This window comes from Dromiciops gliroides, chromosome 2 (assembly GCF_019393635.1).
Source record: "Dromiciops gliroides isolate mDroGli1 chromosome 2, mDroGli1.pri, whole genome shotgun sequence".
In the NCBI taxonomy this organism is placed as follows: Eukaryota; Metazoa; Chordata; class Mammalia; order Microbiotheria; family Microbiotheriidae; genus Dromiciops; species Dromiciops gliroides.
Genome location: NC_057862.1, coordinates 528,883,926 through 528,904,718, shown reverse-complemented (window position 1 = coordinate 528,904,718; position 20,793 = coordinate 528,883,926). Strand labels below are relative to the sequence as shown.

General features: G+C 35.8%; 1 protein-coding gene across 1 annotated transcript in view; it reads right to left on the bottom strand.

Annotated features, from left to right (window-relative positions):
* Nucleotides 1–20,793, bottom strand: part of KCNU1 (potassium calcium-activated channel subfamily U member 1) — a 261,654-nt gene that overhangs the window by 91,089 nt on the left and 149,772 nt on the right. The window contains 1 exon segment of the mRNA XM_043981056.1: nucleotides 14,770–14,887. Coding sequence (XP_043836991.1) covers nucleotides 14,770–14,887 — 118 coding nt within the window.

The following is a 20,793-nucleotide window of genomic DNA, read 5'->3' as shown; positions in this document are numbered from 1 at the left end:
TGGGCCTGAGGGTAGGTGAAATATGTATGTTGTATCTAGTGGGGTTTAAGACTTGAATACCTTGGTCTAGATATATGTGAACATATGGAGCTCTGCCTGCAAATCAGATACTCATTTGTGTTTAGCAAATTGATCAAAAATATTTTAATCGACCTGAATCTAACAAATCAGTACAAAAAGAAATAGAAAAAAAAATTTCCCACAGATTAAACATTTTAGAAATGAAACTTTTAATAAACTTAGCTGTAGTAAATAAAGATGCAAAGATATGCAAACTCTTATATCCACTGAATGAAAACAAACTAGAGACAGTGTTTGAATAACGAATACAGTGCTGGACCTAGAATCTTGAAGACTCACATTCAGATCCTGTCTCTGATGCTGAGTGACCCTGAACAAGTTATTTCAATTTTCTGAGTCTTAGTTTCCTCATCTGTAAAATATCTGTAAAAATTTTCTTCATAGAATTGCTGGGAGGATCAATTGAATTAATGTAAGCAAGGAAATATGTAAACTTTCAAATGCTATATAAATTACAGTTTTAAAAGAATACTGAGCCTGCATCCCTATAACTATGTCTCTTCCAAAAGCAAGGCAACTTACACTGTTTATTAATTAGTTGTCCAAGCTGCATGACAAAACAAGGTTATTATCGGATAAAGACATTTCATTTAGACAGTCTCTCCAGATTTGTTCCCCTTCAAATGGATCCTCCTGGATTTTCCTGTCAAGATAATTAAATTTGGTGGATCTGTCATTTCACTATGTAGGTATTCATTACAACATAACAGATCACAAATCATCTTTGTCTGCCTATTCAAAGCCACATACATATGCTATAGGGGATCTACCCAATGTACTTCTCTAGAAAGTAGAGCCTAAATCTACATGTATGACAGCTTTTAGTTTATCATCTTGTTTAGTACAACACAGAGATCTTCAGAAAATGAGGGGACACATATAGATGTGCCCTAATTTTGGGACTTGTCTGAAATATATTCATTCATTCAATAAATATACTAAATAGCAACTTAGTTTGTGATGTATAGTAGGTACAGTGGGAGAAACAGAGATAGGTATGAGAACATTCTCTTCCTTAAGGAGTTGAAAATTCAGTAGGGGTCATAAGGCATGTACATAACTAATGGCAATACAAATCTTAATCTGGCAAATGGACAATAAAAGTATAAGGAAAAGGGACTAGATTCATAGAAGGAAAGATATTCCTACTGACTAGGAGAGTTTCAAGGAAGGTCATTTAAAGGAGTTGGCACATGTACTAGGCCTTGAAAAATGAATAGGATTTCAAATGGCAGAAATGAGAGGGTAAGGCATCCCCAGTTCAAGGGATAGTGTGAGCCAAAAAACACCGAGCTGGAAAAGTATAGAATGAGTTTACAGATTTAAGAATGGTTCAGTAGTCCAGGGCAGTCATATGGATGAGGTTGGAGTCAGATCATTGAGGCCTTGAATTCCAGGCTATTTAATATCACATTAATAATACTCAAAATTAAAGTCACATTCATTGCTTAAACTGAACAATTAAAAAGTTTGAAACTAGAGAGCTTGCAGCTACTTTTTACATTTATTAATTACTTTATGATCATTTTTTTACTATCCATCTCCCACTCAAACCTTTAGTAGGTGAGATATGATGTTAGCTATAGTTTATCATGTGAAAGGCAGAAAATGGAAAAAAAAAACAAAGTCATTTCGCTAAATTAATAGAAGAAGTGGGGTACTAACTCAGTATTCATGCAATTATCAGAGTTGGGCTGGACTTGAGAGATACTCAACTGGTTAGGAAACTGAGACTCAGAAAGATAAAGTGACTTGCCAAAGTCCATACAGCTATTAAGTGACAGAGGCAGAGGACTTACACCTAGAATTCAGATTAGATGATCTCTAATGTCAATTCCAACTCTAGATCATATGACGTTATAACTCTTTCCAGAACACCTTGCTTCTCCTTAGCACCCACATTTCTTGTAGAACCCACAATTGAGCTCGGCACAGACTACTACTGAAAAAGAATTCTCAAATAAAGTATGGAGATATCAAGACAACATTGCCCTAGAAAGTACAAGTGGCAAAATGTATGTTGATGTCATAGCCCTGGAAAGATGGCAGAAACCATGTGATGTTTGTTGCCCACACGTACCAAAGAAAAGACCTAGATTGTTTTCTTGATCAATAGTGTTAAAGACTGCAGAGAGGTCAAGGAGAATGAAGACTGGGAAAAGGCCATTAAATTTGGCTACCAACAAATCATTGATCACCTGGAAAGAGAACAGTTTTGGTGCTGCTAAGGTAAGAAACTAGATGGTGAGAGATTTAGAAATGAGTGAGAAGAGAAAAAGTGTGGAGGCACCTATTGCAGATGGCTAATTCCAAGCAAACTCCATATTGGATAATCAAAATTTCCACAAGAGTCACATCTGGGACAGGAAGAAGTTTGAGGCTCATCCCTTTACAACAATATTGATCATTTGTCACCCTTTGGTCAACTTAAAACACAATCCCATCTTCAGATTTTGCTTTATATATGGGTTTTCAGTGGGCTCAATGGAAGATTGTTCATAATATTTTGTCATACAATTGAGTAAACATTTTAAGTTCCAGTTGTGTGCATGACAACATTAGTCATTAGGAGTATGAAGACAAAAAAAAATCTGCTGCCCTCAGAAAACTTATATTTACTTAAGAAACAGCATGAGAAGTATTACAGTTTAATTTATTTTAGACATACTCAAATCCAGACAGGATGCCTGGATTTTAAAACATGGCTTTATCAATCACTTATTGTGTGACCTGAGTCATGTCCTATACACTTTGAATCTTAGATGCATCTTCTGTGCACAAGAAGGGAGTTGAGTAAAAGGGTAACAAAAGGAGGTAGTGGGAGAAGTACTGGACTGGGAGTTAGAAGGGCTGTGCTCAAGTCAGGGGTGTGATAAAAGCAGCCCATGGTAGCTTGTGAGAGCCAAATGCTAAATTTTCAGTAAAAGCATTTACACCTCAGATTACCAGCAAACTACAGATCAGGTTTTGACTTATTGTGTTGTTGATTTAACTAGGCTCACTAACTAGAAAATCTTAATAATGCAGATTAAGATTAAAAGTGGTGTTTTGTTTTGTTTGGGTTTGTTTGGTTTGGTTTGGTTTTTCCTTTCCAGGGAGCTGGTTGGTAAGCATTTATAAGCACATCTCTGGTTATAGTTAGTTCTACCATTAGTAGGCTGTATGATACTGGCTCAGTCAATTCTTGTTAATAAGCTTCAGTTTCTCCATCTATTACTGGGGAAGGTGAGTAAGAATTGGACCAGATACTCTGTAAGCTTCACATCAGTTTTAAACTCCTATGATGACCTTTAAGATCAATTGCTCCAGCTATGCAATTCTATAAACACTCTTACCATTTTAAGCAAAGTATACCTATCTCAGATGACTAAGCATACCCAAACTCCCACCAGTGTCCTTCCTGGAGGAAACAGACCAGGAAGATTTGTACCAAGTAGGGTTATTTATTTTTACTCTTTGGCATTTTCTTTAGTGAAATTTCAAAATGAAATAAATAAAATATCTGTTTCTTTTTAATTTGGCAGCAACAAAGATCTGAGGGGAAAAATAAATTAGAATTATACAATCCCCACTGTGTAATCCCAGAATATAGAAACTCACTTCTCTTAAATACCTCCCTCTGGCATAATTGACTTTTCATGTGCATTTTAATAATGATATTTCAGCAGGTTGTATGAGTATTTTTTCCCGTTTTTGTTGTTGTAAATTATGGTTAAGAAAAAATGTGTTATAAATCTAATTACATTTTCACTTATATTAACAAGTCAGCACAATCTACCAGCATGTTTACCAAGCAGTTCCAATATTTACAGCTGACCTAATTGGTTGTAGAATAGACACAGTGAACAACATTATATTGTCTCAATAGTGTGCATGAGCTGGAGACTAATGCTGAGTTGTAAAACTATGAAGAAATCTTCTAGTTTACGCTTCATCACCCTAGTGCCAAATCACACTGAGGTGGTAAAGAAGTCAGGGGGGAGGGAAAGCATTGGGTTAAGGATGGATTTTTAAAATCTTTTCTCTGATAGCCAGATTTTCTATGATTCTGAGATGTTGGCAACCTATTATTTTAGCTGCTTACAGAGAAGCAGCTAAAGTGATAGCTAGGGGCAGCTAGGTGGCACAGTGGATAGAGCACTGGCCCTGGAGTCAGGAGTACCTGACTTCAAATTCGGCCTCAGACACTTAACACTTAACTAGCTGTGTGACCCTGGGCAAGTCACTTAACCCCAATTGCCTCACTTAAAAAAAATCGATAGCTAAAGAAGTTCTTTTAATTCACCCATTTTATCATTTTTCACTTCTCCTTTCTCTGTGTTCTAGAAGCTTCAGTGGCTCCCCATTGCCTCTTGGGGAAAAAATAAGCTGGAATTTTTTTTAAAAGGTAGGGGAACAGTCTCAAGAGAGAGTAACTCAGGGGCAGCTAGGTGGCACATTGGATAAAGCACTGGCCCTGGATTCAGGAGGACCTGAGTTCAAATATAGCCTCAGACACTTGACACCTACTAGCTGTGTGACCCTGGGCAAGTCACTTAACCCCATTGCCCCATCAAAAAAATAAATAAAAAGAGAGAGTAACTTTTTCAAGTTCTACCTAATGGGTCAAGCTATATGTCTTTATTGTAGGGGTGGGAAAACCTATAGTGTAGACTAAATGATTTTTGAGCTCCCAAATTTGAAATTCTAGTGTAGTAGATTAAGGACAGGATTTGAAATCAGAAGATTTTGGCCTTGAGTCTAGTTCTTATTAGCTGTTTGCTATGAGCAAACCACTTAATTGCAGATCCTACTTCATTTGTAAAATAGGCATAATATATGTGTAGCGTCCAGCTCACAGAACCGCTAGAAGGTCAGATGAAATAATGAAATGAAAACTTGAAGCAGCAGAAAGAAGACTGTTTCTCGCCTTATTACATGGATTCTATGCCCCAGTCAAACAGGGATATGACTCCTTGCTGTTATCTTGACCTGTTCTGCTTTCAAATGTTTGCACATGCTACCTCTGATGTAGGATGAACTCCCCACACATTTTTCCTGTTGAAAATCCTTCACTTCTTACAAAACTCAGCTTAAGTGACTACTTGATCCTTCTCTGAGGCTTCCTGTTGGATGTGAGCTAGCCCTTCTTAGATCTTACTTCCTTCTCTGCTGGGTACTTGATTATATTCTAGCCTGTATCAATTTTAGTGGTATACATGTTTCTTTCCTACCCTGCAATGTTGTATTTCCTACATTGATTGCAATGTTTTGTTTAAAGTGTGTACTTAAAAAGGGTTGTTTACTTGATTTTTTTTTTTTTTTGGTGAGGCAATTGGGGTTAAGTGACTTGCCCAGGGTCACACAGCTAGCAAGTGTTAAGTGTCTGAGGCCAGATTTGAACTCAGGTCCTCCTGAATCCAGGGCCAGTGCTCTATTCACTGGCCCACATAGCTGCCCCTACTTGATTTTTTTAAAGTTTGAATAAATTCTATTTATATAAATAGATAGCTGATTCAAATTAGCATATTCAGAGAAAGCAGGATGTTTTCGAGATGTCCCTAAACTTTAAGGTTGGGTCAGGGAGACTATAACAAGTCTCTTATTGTTACTGTCAGAGAAGGAATACTAACATAGGCCCTATCCATAGTCTTGACATAGAGAAACAATTTTAATATACTTCTATTCTTATAGAAGCTGTTAACAGATAAAAGGGACAGACTAGCTATTTACCAGGATGAGATGACTCCCACAGAGCATGTTGTTCAAATTGCTCAGTTTCCGAGGATGGGAAGCCACTATTTCTCCCTTCTTTCCTGGGAAAGTGTTGGTTCCCATACAGGCTTAGGGATACAATGTTTATTGTCATCTGTGGAATACAACACTGTGTCTACTTCAAATCTAGTTTTTGATCTGAGCCCAGCAGATGCTCTAGTACCTGCAAGATTTAAATAACTAATCAGACATAAACAGAGCATCTCAGAGCCAGGTATCTCAGAACCTACTTAGCCCAATCTTGACTGGAACAAGTATCCCTTCTGTAATGTACCTGATCAGAGACCACCCAATCTGACAGCAGTAGCCTGTGACAGTGATCTCACTCACCTGTTCTCAAATCTTCAGTGTTTCCTCTTTGCCAACAATGAAAGGTCAAATGCTTTATTTATCATTCAAGGCCTTTCACAATTTGATACCCCACACACCTTCTGTTATTCTCTTCTCTATCTGCAGCCAAAGTGTACTACTGTCTTTTCCATGGACATAGTTTCCTATGTTTATATATTGGGTCACGTATTCCCTATTTCATTTCTATTAGAGCCCAGGTCAAATTTACTTCATTTATGAAACTTTCAATAATCTTTATGTTAGAGAGCCACTCCCTCCTCCACACTTCACATAACACTTTGTTTTTGTACCTGTCTTACAATAATTTGTGCTCTAATTGTTCTTATGTCTTATCACTTTACTAGACTGTAACCTCTATGAGGGCAGGGACAATGTGTTATTTGAAATTTGTTTAATCTGCACTGCTTAGCAAAAGACTTTGCATGTAGCATATATTTTATTCAAATATTTGTTCAATAAAATAATTAATTCACACATGCATGGATTAATAATGCAAGTATGAGAAACAAATACAAATGAACAAACTAAGATGAATACCAAGATCAATCAAATTTCATAAATTATATAATTTGTGGCAGTTTCATCTTTATTTTGCTATGCCGCTTATCTCATGGACATCTTTTTACAATTATAGTCCTAAAAGGAATTTAGCAACCTCATAAAGTTCTTCAGTTTCTACATCATGTCTACTTTCCTTACCTTTCCCATTATTTATATTTTAGGGAATACAAGTCCATGAGGTAGAGATAGTCCTATATTAGGGTGTATAATTGGGAGATGAGTACAGACAAGTATATACAATCTCTTTTTTATTTTGTATATATTCTTATGAAGGACCACCAAAGTCCATCATAAAATATTCAGATAGAAAGATTCCAAAGGAATTGGAAAATATCTCATGCGTTCTTCATACCAAAAAAGGAGTCCTAGGATCAACAAACACCAACCTATAAGACTATTTTCTCATTCCCATTACATTTTATACACACATCAAGGGCATCAAGGATAAGCATATTAACAGGGATCAGGAAACTTTTCACAAATAAAATTCCACAGAAATCCATATCTCGACCATCACACAGTTTAATGAAAGTAGAGGATACGAGTTCCCACTGTCTCATTGTTTATTGACTACAAAAAATAATTAGATTTCACAGAGCAACATGTCACCTTAAAAACTTTCTTCCAACAAAATATCCATGATCCATACATAAAAATTTATTCAAGATCCCTTAAAAGATATAACAATTGAAATATCCCTATTAGACAATACTCTAATCATAAATAGCAGGCACATAAAAAAGAGAGATTTGTGCTTGACAAAGATCATTGTCACTGCCACAAAGGAGATCAAGCATAGAGTCTAAAAGGAATTCTTTATGGATGTGAAGTTCTCCAGATACTCCTGTTTGCAATGGACATAAATGTGATTCCATTAAATCACAGAGTATTGTAGAGTCTACTGTAAAAAATTTGAAACACTAGGAAAGTTTGGGGCTAACTATTCATATGGAAAAACTGTATGAATAAAGAGTGGCCATTATTCAATGATATGTGAGTTATTCGAGACAAAGGGAAAAAATAAAGAAACAAACAAGCAAGCAAATAAATACATCTTTACATAATAAACCTCACACCTTTATATCTTAAAATATGATTTGTTGTAGTTTGGTTTAGAAGATTTGACATTTTAATATTTGACATTGAGATCAGAAGATATGATATATATTCTTTTTTAAAATATATATGAGGCAGACAAATGAATCAATATTTTTTTGGGGGGGTACATTTCCTAATAGGAAAGTGTATAAAAGGGGGAATGGGAAGAAAAATATAGAAGGGAATATGATTTTGTGATGTACCCTAATCAAGTTAATGTCTAATAATGAAGGGACAATAGCTCCTGAAATTCCTTAAAAAGAAGGGACATGGGAGAATGGGTGAAAAGACAAAAGGAGTGATTTAAATAGGGGGTAAGAAGAGAGGAAATCAATTTATAGTGAGAGAGGGCCCTATTGAAAAACAATACCATGGAAGAAGAGACACATTCTAGACATGGAAATCAGGACCTTACAAAGGGTAAAATTTCTAGGAGTTTAGTGCTTAGAAAGATCACTCATCCTACTTCTAGTAAAATGATAGTCAGAGTTCTTAGGAGCAACTGAGACCAAGAAGAATTGGAGGAAATGGATTCAGAGGTAATTTCATGGTAAATGGGGAAAAAATTATCATGGGGGGAGTAAAGTGTAATAATAAACTGCACAAGCAGGGAGATAGGAAAATTGTTATCATGGAGAAATATCTATATCACTTGTAGGAACTGCTATTTCACAAGTGAGGTACAGCACAGAAAGGGGTTAAGAGGGCAAGACTTACAAGGCAATAGCATAGAAAATTTAGAAGAGGGAACCCAAAACATGTACTCTAAATGTTCTAATTCCATGAAGAATATAGAGACTTAAGAAGGATATAATTATTATAAAGGCCATGGATTGAAGAATACAATTCTAGAATAGATAAGAAGGAAAATTAGAGCATGAAGAAAATGAGAGAACATAATTATTTTTTAGAAAAAGGCCCAGGGGACAGGTAGGTGGTCCAGTGGATAAAGCACTGACCCTGGATTCAGGAGGACCTTAGTTCAAATCCAGCCTCAGACACTTGACACTTACTAGCTGTGTGATCCTGGGCAAGTCACTTAATCCTCATTGCCTCACCCCCCCCCCGCACTCCCCCCCCAAAAAAAAAAGAAAAAGAAAAGAAAAAGGCCCAGAAAAAAGATAATTTAAAAGTAACAAACAAAATATATTGAAGGAGAGGAGAGAATGGCAGATTTTACATGACTATTCAATTGAAAGAAAAACAAAAGGTTGATAGTTAAACAACCACAAAGAAAGAAGAAAGGAAAAAATTAAGAAGTTAAGCAAATTCTAAAACTAGGTAAAGAGGTAAGAAATGGGAAGAGGTCTGGAGAGTGAGGGGAAGAGAAACTGGGTGGAATAGGGCTGCCATAAGGTAAATTAAAAGAAACAAAGAAACAAAGCATTGTCCTTACAGAGAAAGAAGGAAAAATCCTATTTAAAAAAAATAGAAACAAAAGGAGGAAAATGGAAACTTACATCTTATAACTTTAGACATGAATGGATTAAGTAGTCAAAAAAAATGAGTAACACATTGGATAAGAAAATAAAACCTTATAATATGTTGCTTACAAGTAATTTACCTATAAAACAAACAAAAAGCACAGAAAGTGAAGTAGAACATAATTTACTATGCCTCTAAAGAATCCGAAAGAGCAGAAATCACAATCACATTATCAAACATGGCAAAAATTAAAATTGACAACATAAAAATAAATGAACTAGGAAACTACATTATATTATAAGGAATCAGAGGAAAGAAATATTAATATTAAACATATCCTCTAAATGTTTTAGCATATACATTCATAAAATAAAAAAAATAAAAAATATAAGAAGACATAAACAGTAAAACAATAGAGGTAGGGGATTTCAATACATCTTTCTCAGGTTAGGACAAATCTAACACAAAGATGAATAAAAGGGAAAAATAAAAATGTGGGGCAGCTAGGTGGCGCAGTGGATAGAGCAGCGGCCCTGGAGTCAGGAGTACCTGAGTTCAAATCTGGCCTCAGACACTTAACACTTACTAGCTGTGTGACTCTGGGCAAGTCACTTAACCCCATTGCCTCACTAAAAAAAAAAAAAAAGTGCAAATTGCTGGAGAATATAGATATAAAAAACTTGTAGCCTCTTCTAAATGGGACTAAAAATATATGTATATCTAAGTAGCATATGGAACTTTTACAAAAACTGACCATATATTAAGGCACAGAGATATTGCAAATAAAAATCAAATAGCAGAAATAATAAACATACATTTTAGAGACTATAATGCAATAAAATTAGGAATTGGTTCAACAGTAATAAACAACTGTAATAAAGTAATAAAAAGATCCAAATAGAGAACTGATAAATGTATAGAATAATTTTACATGCATATACCTATTTTTGTATATAATAGATTTGCAGTTTCATGTGAAATCATCTTTTTTTTTAAAAGGAAATGCATGTTTTCTCCCACAAATTAAAAATAAAATCAATAAATGTGAAAAAATAATTAGTAACCACACTATACAGTTTCCAAAAATTAAAAAAGAACAAAGCACTTTATGAAATATTTTTTATGTAACAAATAGAGTATTAATGCAACACCAAGAATGAATAAGACACAGAAGGAAAATTGTGGACCAATATCATTAATATTTAATAATAATTCAGAAATTTATACTAATCATATAAAACACTACTTTGAATCATTCATGAAAAAGTTGGATTTATAGCAAAGATCTAAAAATAGTTCAACATTAAAAAATATTCAATAGAATATTCATATTTTAAAAATCTAAAACACATTTTCTCAATAGATGTATACTGAAGCCTTTTACAATGTTCAACATTCATTTATGCTAAGAATATTACAAAATATGCTCAAAGAAGGACCTTTTTAAATTTCCTAAAAATTATCTACTTAAAATCAAAAGTAGTCATCATATGCAATGAGGCTAATAAAAGGCTTTCTCAGGAAATGCAGGAGTAAACAAAGGTGAACACTCTCCCTATTTATATGAAAAAGAACTGGAAATGTTTCAAATAACAATGAAAAAAACCAAGAGAAATTTAAGATTTAAAAGATAAACAAAGAGCAGATAAATAAAACTATCCCTAATTGCTGATGACATGATGGTTTACTTAGAAAATCCTAGGGAATCAGCAAAAATACTGAATGAAATAATAGCTTCAGTAAAGTCACAGGCTACAAAATAATGCTCAAATATAAATATGATTCCTATACAATAACAATAACAATTAAAAGCCAAGAGATTATAATGTAAACAAAATTAAAAAATACTGGGGATCAATCAACCAAAGCATAGAAAGCACACGAAATATTTGTATAGATTCAATTACAAATCCTCTTTAGAGAAATTAAAAATTACTTAAAAAGATAGAGTGATATTCAGGGTCCATGGCTGGGCTATGGTAATATAATAAAAATGACAATACTACCAAAGTTTTAATGCCAAACCAATCATATTGTCAAAGAAGGAACAATATGGCTTGAGCAGATAAAAGGTCTAGTTTTGATAAGGAGTAAGAATAGTTCATCATGTGAAACAGGTGGAGGAGAGGGTAAATTGTAAAGCCAGATTCTCAGCTGAGAGAGTTGAGGAGAGGGAGCCTAGGGAGATTTAAAGAGAAATTAAAAGCTTTGGAAGAATTACTGTGAAGAATGGAATAGTGAATTGATTACAGAGGTACAGTAGAATTGTCTAGCAGCAGTGAGAGCCATGTTGAACTTAGGTAACATAAATTTGTAGTGGATCCAGTCAGAACAATTGAGGGATTTTCTCCACCTTCATTTTGTAGCATGAGTATAGGAGCAAAGGGCAGTGAATTGTGGGAGTGATACAAGGTTGAAGCTTGGCTATGCATAATTGGTGAAATGATATGGTAACAAGGGATTCAAGAGGGAAGAGCAGTGTAGAGGTGAATTGGTTCACCAATTCAAGATGGGGCAAAGAGGGGTAAAGATTGGTTACTGTAGGAGAGATGATCTGAGAGAGAAGTTCCCCTCTCCAATCCTTCCTCCACATACTTGTTACCAAAGGGATTTTCTTTATGTGCATATCTGACCATGTCACTCCCATACTCAAAGAAGTGGCTTCCTTTTGTCACCAGAATAAAATGCAAATTCCTCTACTTAGCTTTTAAACTCCTTCAAAACCTTGCCCCAAACCCATCCTTCTTGATTCTTAGGTACTAAAAACTAAACCCTGAGATCCAGGTAAACTAACTCTGTTCCTTATAAACTACACTCCATCTCCTATCTCCAAACCATTGTCTTTGCCATCTTCCATGACTGGAGTGACCTGCCTCTATACCTCCATTTCCTGTAACTTCTCTCTTCTTTCAGGATATAGTTCCAGTACCACTTTCTATATGAATCATTTCCTGAACCCCTCAGATACTAGTGTCCCCTTCTCAAACAATATTGTATTTAATATTTTTTATTTCTTCTATCTGCCTGTGTCTGCCTGTGTTGGTCTTGATAGATAGATGGATAGACACATGTTAAGGGCTAAAATTCTAGCTAGTCTGTCTAAAATATCTAATGAGTGGTCACCAATAAATTATAAGCTTTAGCAAGAGTTAGACTTTTAAGCATTTATTAAGGAGAGTAAGAATTTTGTAGAGAGAGAGAGAACAGCCTACATTCATCTATCTGTTAAAGGGAGAGCACATTTCTAGCTCCCTTCTCCACCAGCGTCCTCAGGAAAGAGCCCCAGTCAGAGTGCCAGGCTCCCCACTTCTTCCTCCCACAAGCAAAGGTCACTTCCTTACGCCAAAGAAAAGACTCCTGGTCTTGCCCTCAAAGACCTTCGCTTCATGGTGGAGCTTTTCTACAGTAAGTCTCCAGCAGGTGGCATCATTCCAATCATTACACAGATAAATAGATATCACATATTTATCAGACAGATGGATATAGAATATTATTATGCTATCATTCGGGACATCTAGGGGGATCAGAACACCTGAGTTCAAATCTAACCTCAAACACTAGGTGTGTGACAAGTCACTAATACAGAGAATATCTATTTATCTATCTATCTATCTGTCTGTCTGTCTGTCTATCATCTACAGAGGTATGTTATTAAATATATATGTGTGTATAGAATATATATGCATACACAAAATACAAACATATTTAAGTCTATATGTATATGCATATATACACATACACATATACATACATAAACATATACACATATGTGTATGTTCTTGTTCTTTCCTCTCTCATTATACTAGAAATTTCTTGACAGTAGCAGTTCTTTCATTCATTTCATTTCTCTCTTCAATTCCTAAGACAGTGCTTGTCATATACCAGTAATTTAATAAATATTTGGTGATTTTCTTTTTTGTCTTTGTAGTCCTTTGTCATTTTAGTGCCCAACAGAATGTCTTAAAATGTGATAAAATGGAAATAAAGCACCTTTTCCCTGGAGTCAGAGGATATGTATTGGGATTCTTTGTTTGACATGTGTGACCTTGGGGAGGGCAAGAACCCTCCTGAGTATGAATTTCGTCACATAGAAAATAAATGGCATCTCATAAATGCAATATGAAATATCTTGAAATACATAAGAACTGATTAATAAATGTTTGTTGAATTTTAAAATGGTTATATGACTTGCCTGAGGACAAATGGTAGAGTAGTAATTACAACTCATATGCTTTGATACACAGTCCAAAATTGTTTCCAAGTCAAGTTAACAATCATTTTTAAAGTACTTATTACCTGCCAGGAACTGTGCTAAGCCCTGAGGATACAAAGAGGGGTAAAAACAGTACCTGCCCTCAAGGAGCTCATAATCTAATGGTGTAGACAATATACAAACCACTATGTACAAATTTAATTTCATCTTTTTAAATCTTTTTTTCTTTTATGTAAAAATTTTATATACACATAATATATATGGATAGACAGACATATATCCTGAGAGAGAGAGAGAGAGAAAGAAAGAGACAGGCAGAGAGAAAGAATCTTAAAAGGAAGGGAACTAGTATTAAGGAAACTTGGGGACTTTTTCATAGAGAGAGATTTTAGTCGGGATTTGAAGGAAGCCATGAAAACCAGGAAGCATGGATGAGTATAAAGCAAATTCCAAGAATGGAGCAGAGCCAGTGAAAATATAGTTTTCATATAAAGTTGAGAAAAAACAAGAGACCAGAGTCACTAGATGGTAGTGCACTTGGATGGTCTTTATGTATAATGGCTTTCAAATTCAAACAGAAGACTTTATATTTGATCTAGGAAGTAATTGGGAACCACTGGAGTTTATTGAATGGGGGGGGGGGAAACACACCATGAATCTGATCATTTCTATTATCTATACTGTTGTCCAGGGCATTGGTACACTGTTGGGAAACCATACTATTCCATTACAGAAATACTGTTTTTTAAGTCAGAAGGACAAACAAGCATTTTAAGAACAACTTTCAGCTTGAATTTAATTAATCAGACTAGCCCCATTCCCTCCCAAAATTTTTGATGAAGTTTTTCATGGACCAGATAATTATAAGAAACAGTTATTCCCAATATACAGAGAGGCATATCCATATTTATTCTGGGGGTTTAAAATAAAGAACTTGTTTAAGAGAAGCCACAGTAATTATTACTGGTCCATGGTTTCCTAAAGGAAAATCTAGCCTAGAAACTAGCCACACTATTAGGTTTTCTTGAAAAGATATATTGAGGATGGTCAGAAACCCTAGTGTATTTGCTACTAGGAAATGATTGAGTTTTCTTAGCTCATTCAAATTTAAAGAAAGGGGGGTAGGGATGATTTCTTGAGTTTAAATGGCATTGTTAAAGATAAGAATGACTAAAATAGACTCTCCCCTCCCCAAAACACACACAGAGAAGAATTATTATATTATTTAGTTATTTTGAGAGAGGAAATCAAACTATGGGAGCAGTGCTCTCTCTGACTCTTCTTACCTCATGATGAAGCTTGACATGGGGCTAGATTTTCTAGGCAATGTTTTTGGAGAATCATGTCCTTCCATTTCTTTGGAACTTGTCTCGGGAACATTCTCCAAATTACTGGTAGGGATGCCTGAAATAACACAGCAACATTAGTAAATCTAAGAAGAATGCATATTTTTTTCTTCCCAAGGAATTCTTTGATACCAATGGCCTCATCACTACCCGAGTGCCTTGCAGGGTACTCATTTAACTAGCAGTGTTCCTAATTTATTTTGGACTTAGGACACCTTCACACTCTTAAAAAATTATTGAAGACCCATACGCCAGAAGTTTTTGTTTATATGAGTTTGATCTATCAGTATGTACCATATTAGAAATTAAAACATCTTAGTATTATCAATAAAGAAGTTTTGACCTCAAGGGTCTCCTGAAAGTGTCCTGGATGACCCCAGGGGTCCCCAGACTACACTTTGAGAACCTCTGATAGATTCATAGATTCATAGATTGAATATCCTCATAGAACCATAGCTAACTCTAGGAATGTTCATAAACTAGGCCAAGAAGTGGGTAGGAGATTTGGTGGCAAATTTCATGTGGTAGATTTAAAAATGAATGCTCCATTAAGTTCTTCCTCTTTCCCCTAGCACGTTCCCATGTACTTACTTCACAGAATTATATTGAGAAAAATACTTTGTAAATTGTAATGGATAGCTATAGAGATATATGTTATAGTAATTGTAATTGTCACAGAATCATAGAATCACAAAACTTAAGAGCTATTAAGGGCTTCAGTGGCCAAGTGGCCCTAACATATTGAGAAAGGAATCCCAATGATCACATATGCAGTAAGTAGTCATCCAGCCTCAATTCGAAGGATTCTTCCATTATATTCCTGAGGAAAGCCATTCCTTTTGGTTTGTTCTAAGTATTAGGATGTTTTCCCTGATACCCTGACTTAATTTCCTTCTTTGTAACTTCTCCCCTTACTCCTAGTTCTGCCTTCTATGGCCAAACTTAATTTTGTTTTTGTTTTGTTTTTTTTGGTGGGGCTATGGGGGTTAGGTGACTTGCCCAGGGTCACACAGCTAGTAAGTGTTAAGTGTCTGAGGCCGGATTTGAACTCAGGTTCTCCTGAATCCAGTGCTGGTGCTTTATCCACTGCGCCACCTAGCTGCCCTGCCAAATTTAATTTTAATCCCTCTTCCACATGCTAACCCTTCAAATGATAAAATTAGAGTTGTCAAGGACATGAGAGACGATGGGAGTATTGTGTTCAATATTCTCATTTTATAGGTGAAGAAATGGCAATATAGAGAATTTAAGAACCACACAGATTTGAACCCTGGTCTTCTGGTTCTAAGTCCAGAGTTCTAGAAACGATGCATCACTGTGTCTCTTGTTCAAATATTTAAAACACATCTATTATAATCTCTACCTCCTAGCCTCTCTTCTCCAGACAAACTATTCCTAGTTCTTTCATCTGTTCCTCATACTGCATAAATACAAAGCCTTTTACCAACCTGTACCAGTCTGGACTCTCCATCTTACAACTCTTCGTTTTCTACTGTGTAGCACAGAACTGAACACAATACTCCAGATTTAATTTGACCAGGGCAGAGCTTAAAAGTATTTCATTTTTTTCGTGGCATCTATATACAGGGGTGTTCTGGAGCAAGTTTTAATTAGCTTAATCATTAAATTTTCAGTGTGAGCACTTATATTTCATTGTATAAATCAAGGTTTGATTTTTGTTTTGTTTTGTTGATTTGTTTAGACTTAAGAAACTCACAGTAATGAAGATTAAACTTAAAAGTCTATAAATATCTATGTGTATATATACACATATGTATATACACACACAAACAACATGTATACATAGACATTAACACAGACAGACCCAGACACACATGCACATGCACACATATACATATATACTAACAGACACATACATACATATAATGAGCTTGGTTTTTAAATATTTACCAGCACACCCCTCTATTGCTGCTCTATAAACAGTGCTTGAACTCAGAAGAGATGAAGTAGAAGGCTCAAGGAAAGATGTCATTTCTAGAGTAAAGTACAGGCAACTGCAAGCCAATAATAATGATGGTGATAGTGATGGTGATGACAATGATAGCAGTTGATTTCAGGTGGCAATTGCTTTCAGGTTTACTTTTATATCATTCCAGCCTCACAACAACACAACACACCTGTCTATACATCTCTTAATGCAACTTGAGAAGGGATTCTCTTTGTTGGCTTTTAGTCACAGTTATTAATTATATTGAACTTATAGTCCACTAAAACCTTCAGATCATTTTCAGGAAAAAACAAAACAAAACAAAACTGCTGAGTTCCTATAGCTTTCTGCCAGTGTTTATGAGAAATAGGTGTTTATTGTTCCTTAGTCTCCAGAGGGTCCTGTTAAGCAAAGCTATCCTTAGGAAAGAGACAAGTAGTATGGTTCCCCCTAACACTGAACTCTGAAGACATAGTAGGCAAGTTGGAAAAATAACAATTTCCCATCAGTAATAATTTACATATTCATTAGGCTATATATATATATATATATATATATATATATATATATATATTTAGTGAAACTTTCAAAACAACAAAACAAAGCAAAACCAATAACCTTCTCGATGCTGCCTTATGGTATATTTTTAGTCCATCTGACTTTGTGTAACTCTGCCTCACTTAAATCTAATTCATGGGCAAGTCAACACATCACTTCTTGATGTCATTGGTCCTCTTGGCAAACAAAGGATGAACAACAACAACAATGGTTTCTTTTAATTAGATATTACCTGGAGAAGAAAGGAAAAATCATGCATTTTAATTTGCCTTTTATGCCCCAAATCCACAAAGGATGGGCCTGCTACTGGAAGTTGATTAAGGAGTTAGAAATATATAATAAAGAAAATCTAGGGCTTGGGAAAGGGTATGGATGGTGAGACTCAGGGACTAGACAAGTTTTGAACCTCAAATTGTATCAGAACCATGAGACCTTTCTCTTAAATCAATCATCACAGAAACTGCCAAACTTTGCCAGAATTACATCTAACACTAAAGACAGTTTCACTGTCTGGTCGTCCCCAACTTTAGTCTACCCTACTTTGCATCTCTGAGGTAAGGTGGGTCGCATAAGCAAATAGTTAGATGTTTTCTAGAAACCAAAGAATGATCTGTCCTGACTCAGTGGTAGATCCCTATCCTGCCTCCCCCCATCTACCCATTCCAGGAAGCCTTTGATATTCAACTTGGTCTAATAACTCCTTAGCTGTAACATGTTTTTGTTTTTGTTTTTTTTTGTGGGGCATTGAGGGTCAAGTGACTTGCCTAGGGTCACACAGCTAGTAAGTGTCAAGTGTCTGAGCCTGGATTTGAACTCAGGTCCTCCTAAATCCAAGGACAGTGCTTTATCCACTGTGCCACCTAGCTGCCCCAGCTGTAACATATAGTAATGCCTCCTCTGTAGAACGTGTGCAGCCAGAGTTACATTATGTGAAGTCCTTTGGAAGTTGATTCCCACTTCTAATTCCTCAGGGCCTTGGTTGACTGCCTCCTTAAGCCCTGTCATACTTGACTTCCTGGTGGCCAGGCCCAGAAAATTTGTCTGAGAAGAGTTGTGATCATGTAGTAAGACAGAGCTGAGAGGGATCCATCACCTAACCACAAACTAATAAAGTAACAGAAAGACCATTTCTAATATAAATACATAAACCAGTGTAGCGAGAGATAAGGATTTTCTTTCTAACCAACTGAATCTTTTAACTTATATGGGTGGCACAGTGACTAGATCCCTGGAGTCAGAAAGACCTAAATTTAAGTCCTAATCAGCCACTTACTATCTATATAGCCCTGGACAAGTGACTTAGCCTCTGCCTGCCTCAGTTTCTTCAACTGTAAAATGGAAATAATAATAGCATCTACCTCTCAGAGTTGATATGAGTCAAAGGAGATAATATTTGTAATGTGCTTAGCAACGTGGGCTTGTATATAGTAGGTGCCTAATAAATGCTGTTTCCTTCCCATTTTTCTCTCTTCCCCTCCTTTCTTCTCTCTTCTCCTTTTTTGTCCTCCTCCTCTTCACCCCGCCTTCCTTCACAGACACTGTTCCTGTGCCTGTTCCTGAAGTCCAAAGCATCTCTCTGAGACCTTGGCAGGGCACAATGTGCTCTAACAAGTCCGGAGGGAGAGCTTGCAAGGTGCAAACCTTCAAACCCACAGATCTCTTCATCTATGAGACTGACAGTGACAGAGCCCTAGAGAAGCCCTTTGCTGCTGCCTATCCTTTTGATGTTGTCACCATTTGCAAAGGGCTCTAATCCATACAGAAACATCTAATGAGTCAAAACCAACTTCTGACAGAAAAGGGACATCCTTTGGATCTGCGATTTGTAAGCTTTAATCAGGAGTAATTGCATCACACAGGTGTGCTAAGAGTCTGTGTGTTTAAGTTTGGAAGGGGATCCTTCCCTACATGCAATCCCCAGTAGCCTCAATTTACATATGGAAGCCTGTCTGGGTTTATCAAGTTGACTGATGTTTCCTTATTTTGTGGGTGGTGTTTGCCCTGGGGAGGAATTCAACCAGGGAAAAGAGCATATGAAGAAAAATCTTGCTGAGGTCTGGTGATGTTACTGTCAGCCTTCAAAGAACAGTGGGCCTAGTGAAACTCCTAGAAGCTGAGGTATGGAATGTAAACGAAAACACACCCAAGCTGGCTGGCTGGCTGGCAGGCAGGAGAGCATGTGAGTACCATCCCAGACACAGCCTCAGTGGATTTTTTTTAAAGGAGGAGGAGAAAAAAAGAAGTGGAGTTTGAATTATATGTTTGTGTGTGTGTATATACATGGATATATGTATATATACATACATATACACGGATATAAGTATATATACATACATATACACGGATATATGTATATATACATACATATACACATATGTATACATCTACATATACACATAGAGTCATCTCTAAATACATACACATATAAATATTATGTATATATACAGATAAACACCCATGTTTAAACACATATACATGTATACATAATATGCACACCCTCATATATACATATACATAATATATGTATACACATATGCATCCCACATATGGGATATGGATGATTCATGTTTCTCAATGACAGATCTCAACCTGGGACCTCAGAGATCATCTAGTCCAACTCCCTCATTTTACCTATGAGGACACTGAGGTCCCCAAAAGTTCAGTAACTTATCCAAAGTCATACATCTACTTTAGTGACATAAGTAAGCTTTGAAACCAACTCCTCTAGATTTCAAATCCAGTGCTCTTTTCCAGTGTACCAAACTTAGGACTTCTTAAATCTCTTTCTTGCTACAAGGTGTAATGCAAAAGCCATTGGATTTTTTTTTATATATAAATACCATTTCCCCCCCAATTACATGTAAAGATAGTTTTCAACATTTATTTTTACAAGATCTTGATTTTCAAATTTTCTTCCCTCCCTCCCTCCTTTTACCCTGTTCCCTTCCCCATGATGACAAGCAATTTGATATAGATTATACATGAACAATCATGTTAAACATATTTCCACATTAGTCATGTTTTGAAAGAAAAATCAAAACAAAAGGAAACACACAAAAAACAAAGAAAGTGAAAATAGTATGCTTCAGTCTTCATTCAGACTCCATCAATTCTTTCTCTGGATGTAGATAGCATTTTCCTTCATGGATCTTTTGGAATTGTCTTCGATCATTGTATTGCTGAGAAAAGCTAAGTCATTCACAGTTGATCATTGTACTGCATACAATGTTCTCAGCATCACTAAGTCTTTCCAGAAGACTATTGGATTTAAAGCCAAATAAACTGAGTTTGAAATGTTCCTATTTGTCACCTTTGTGAGCATGGACATGTTACTCAAACTTTTGGGCTGTTTCTTTATCTGGTAAACAAAGCTTGGACTGAATGACCTCTAAGGGCCTATCTAGCACTAAATCCTTTGACCCTATGAAAGCTTTGCTAGTTGCTTCCTGGAGAACTTA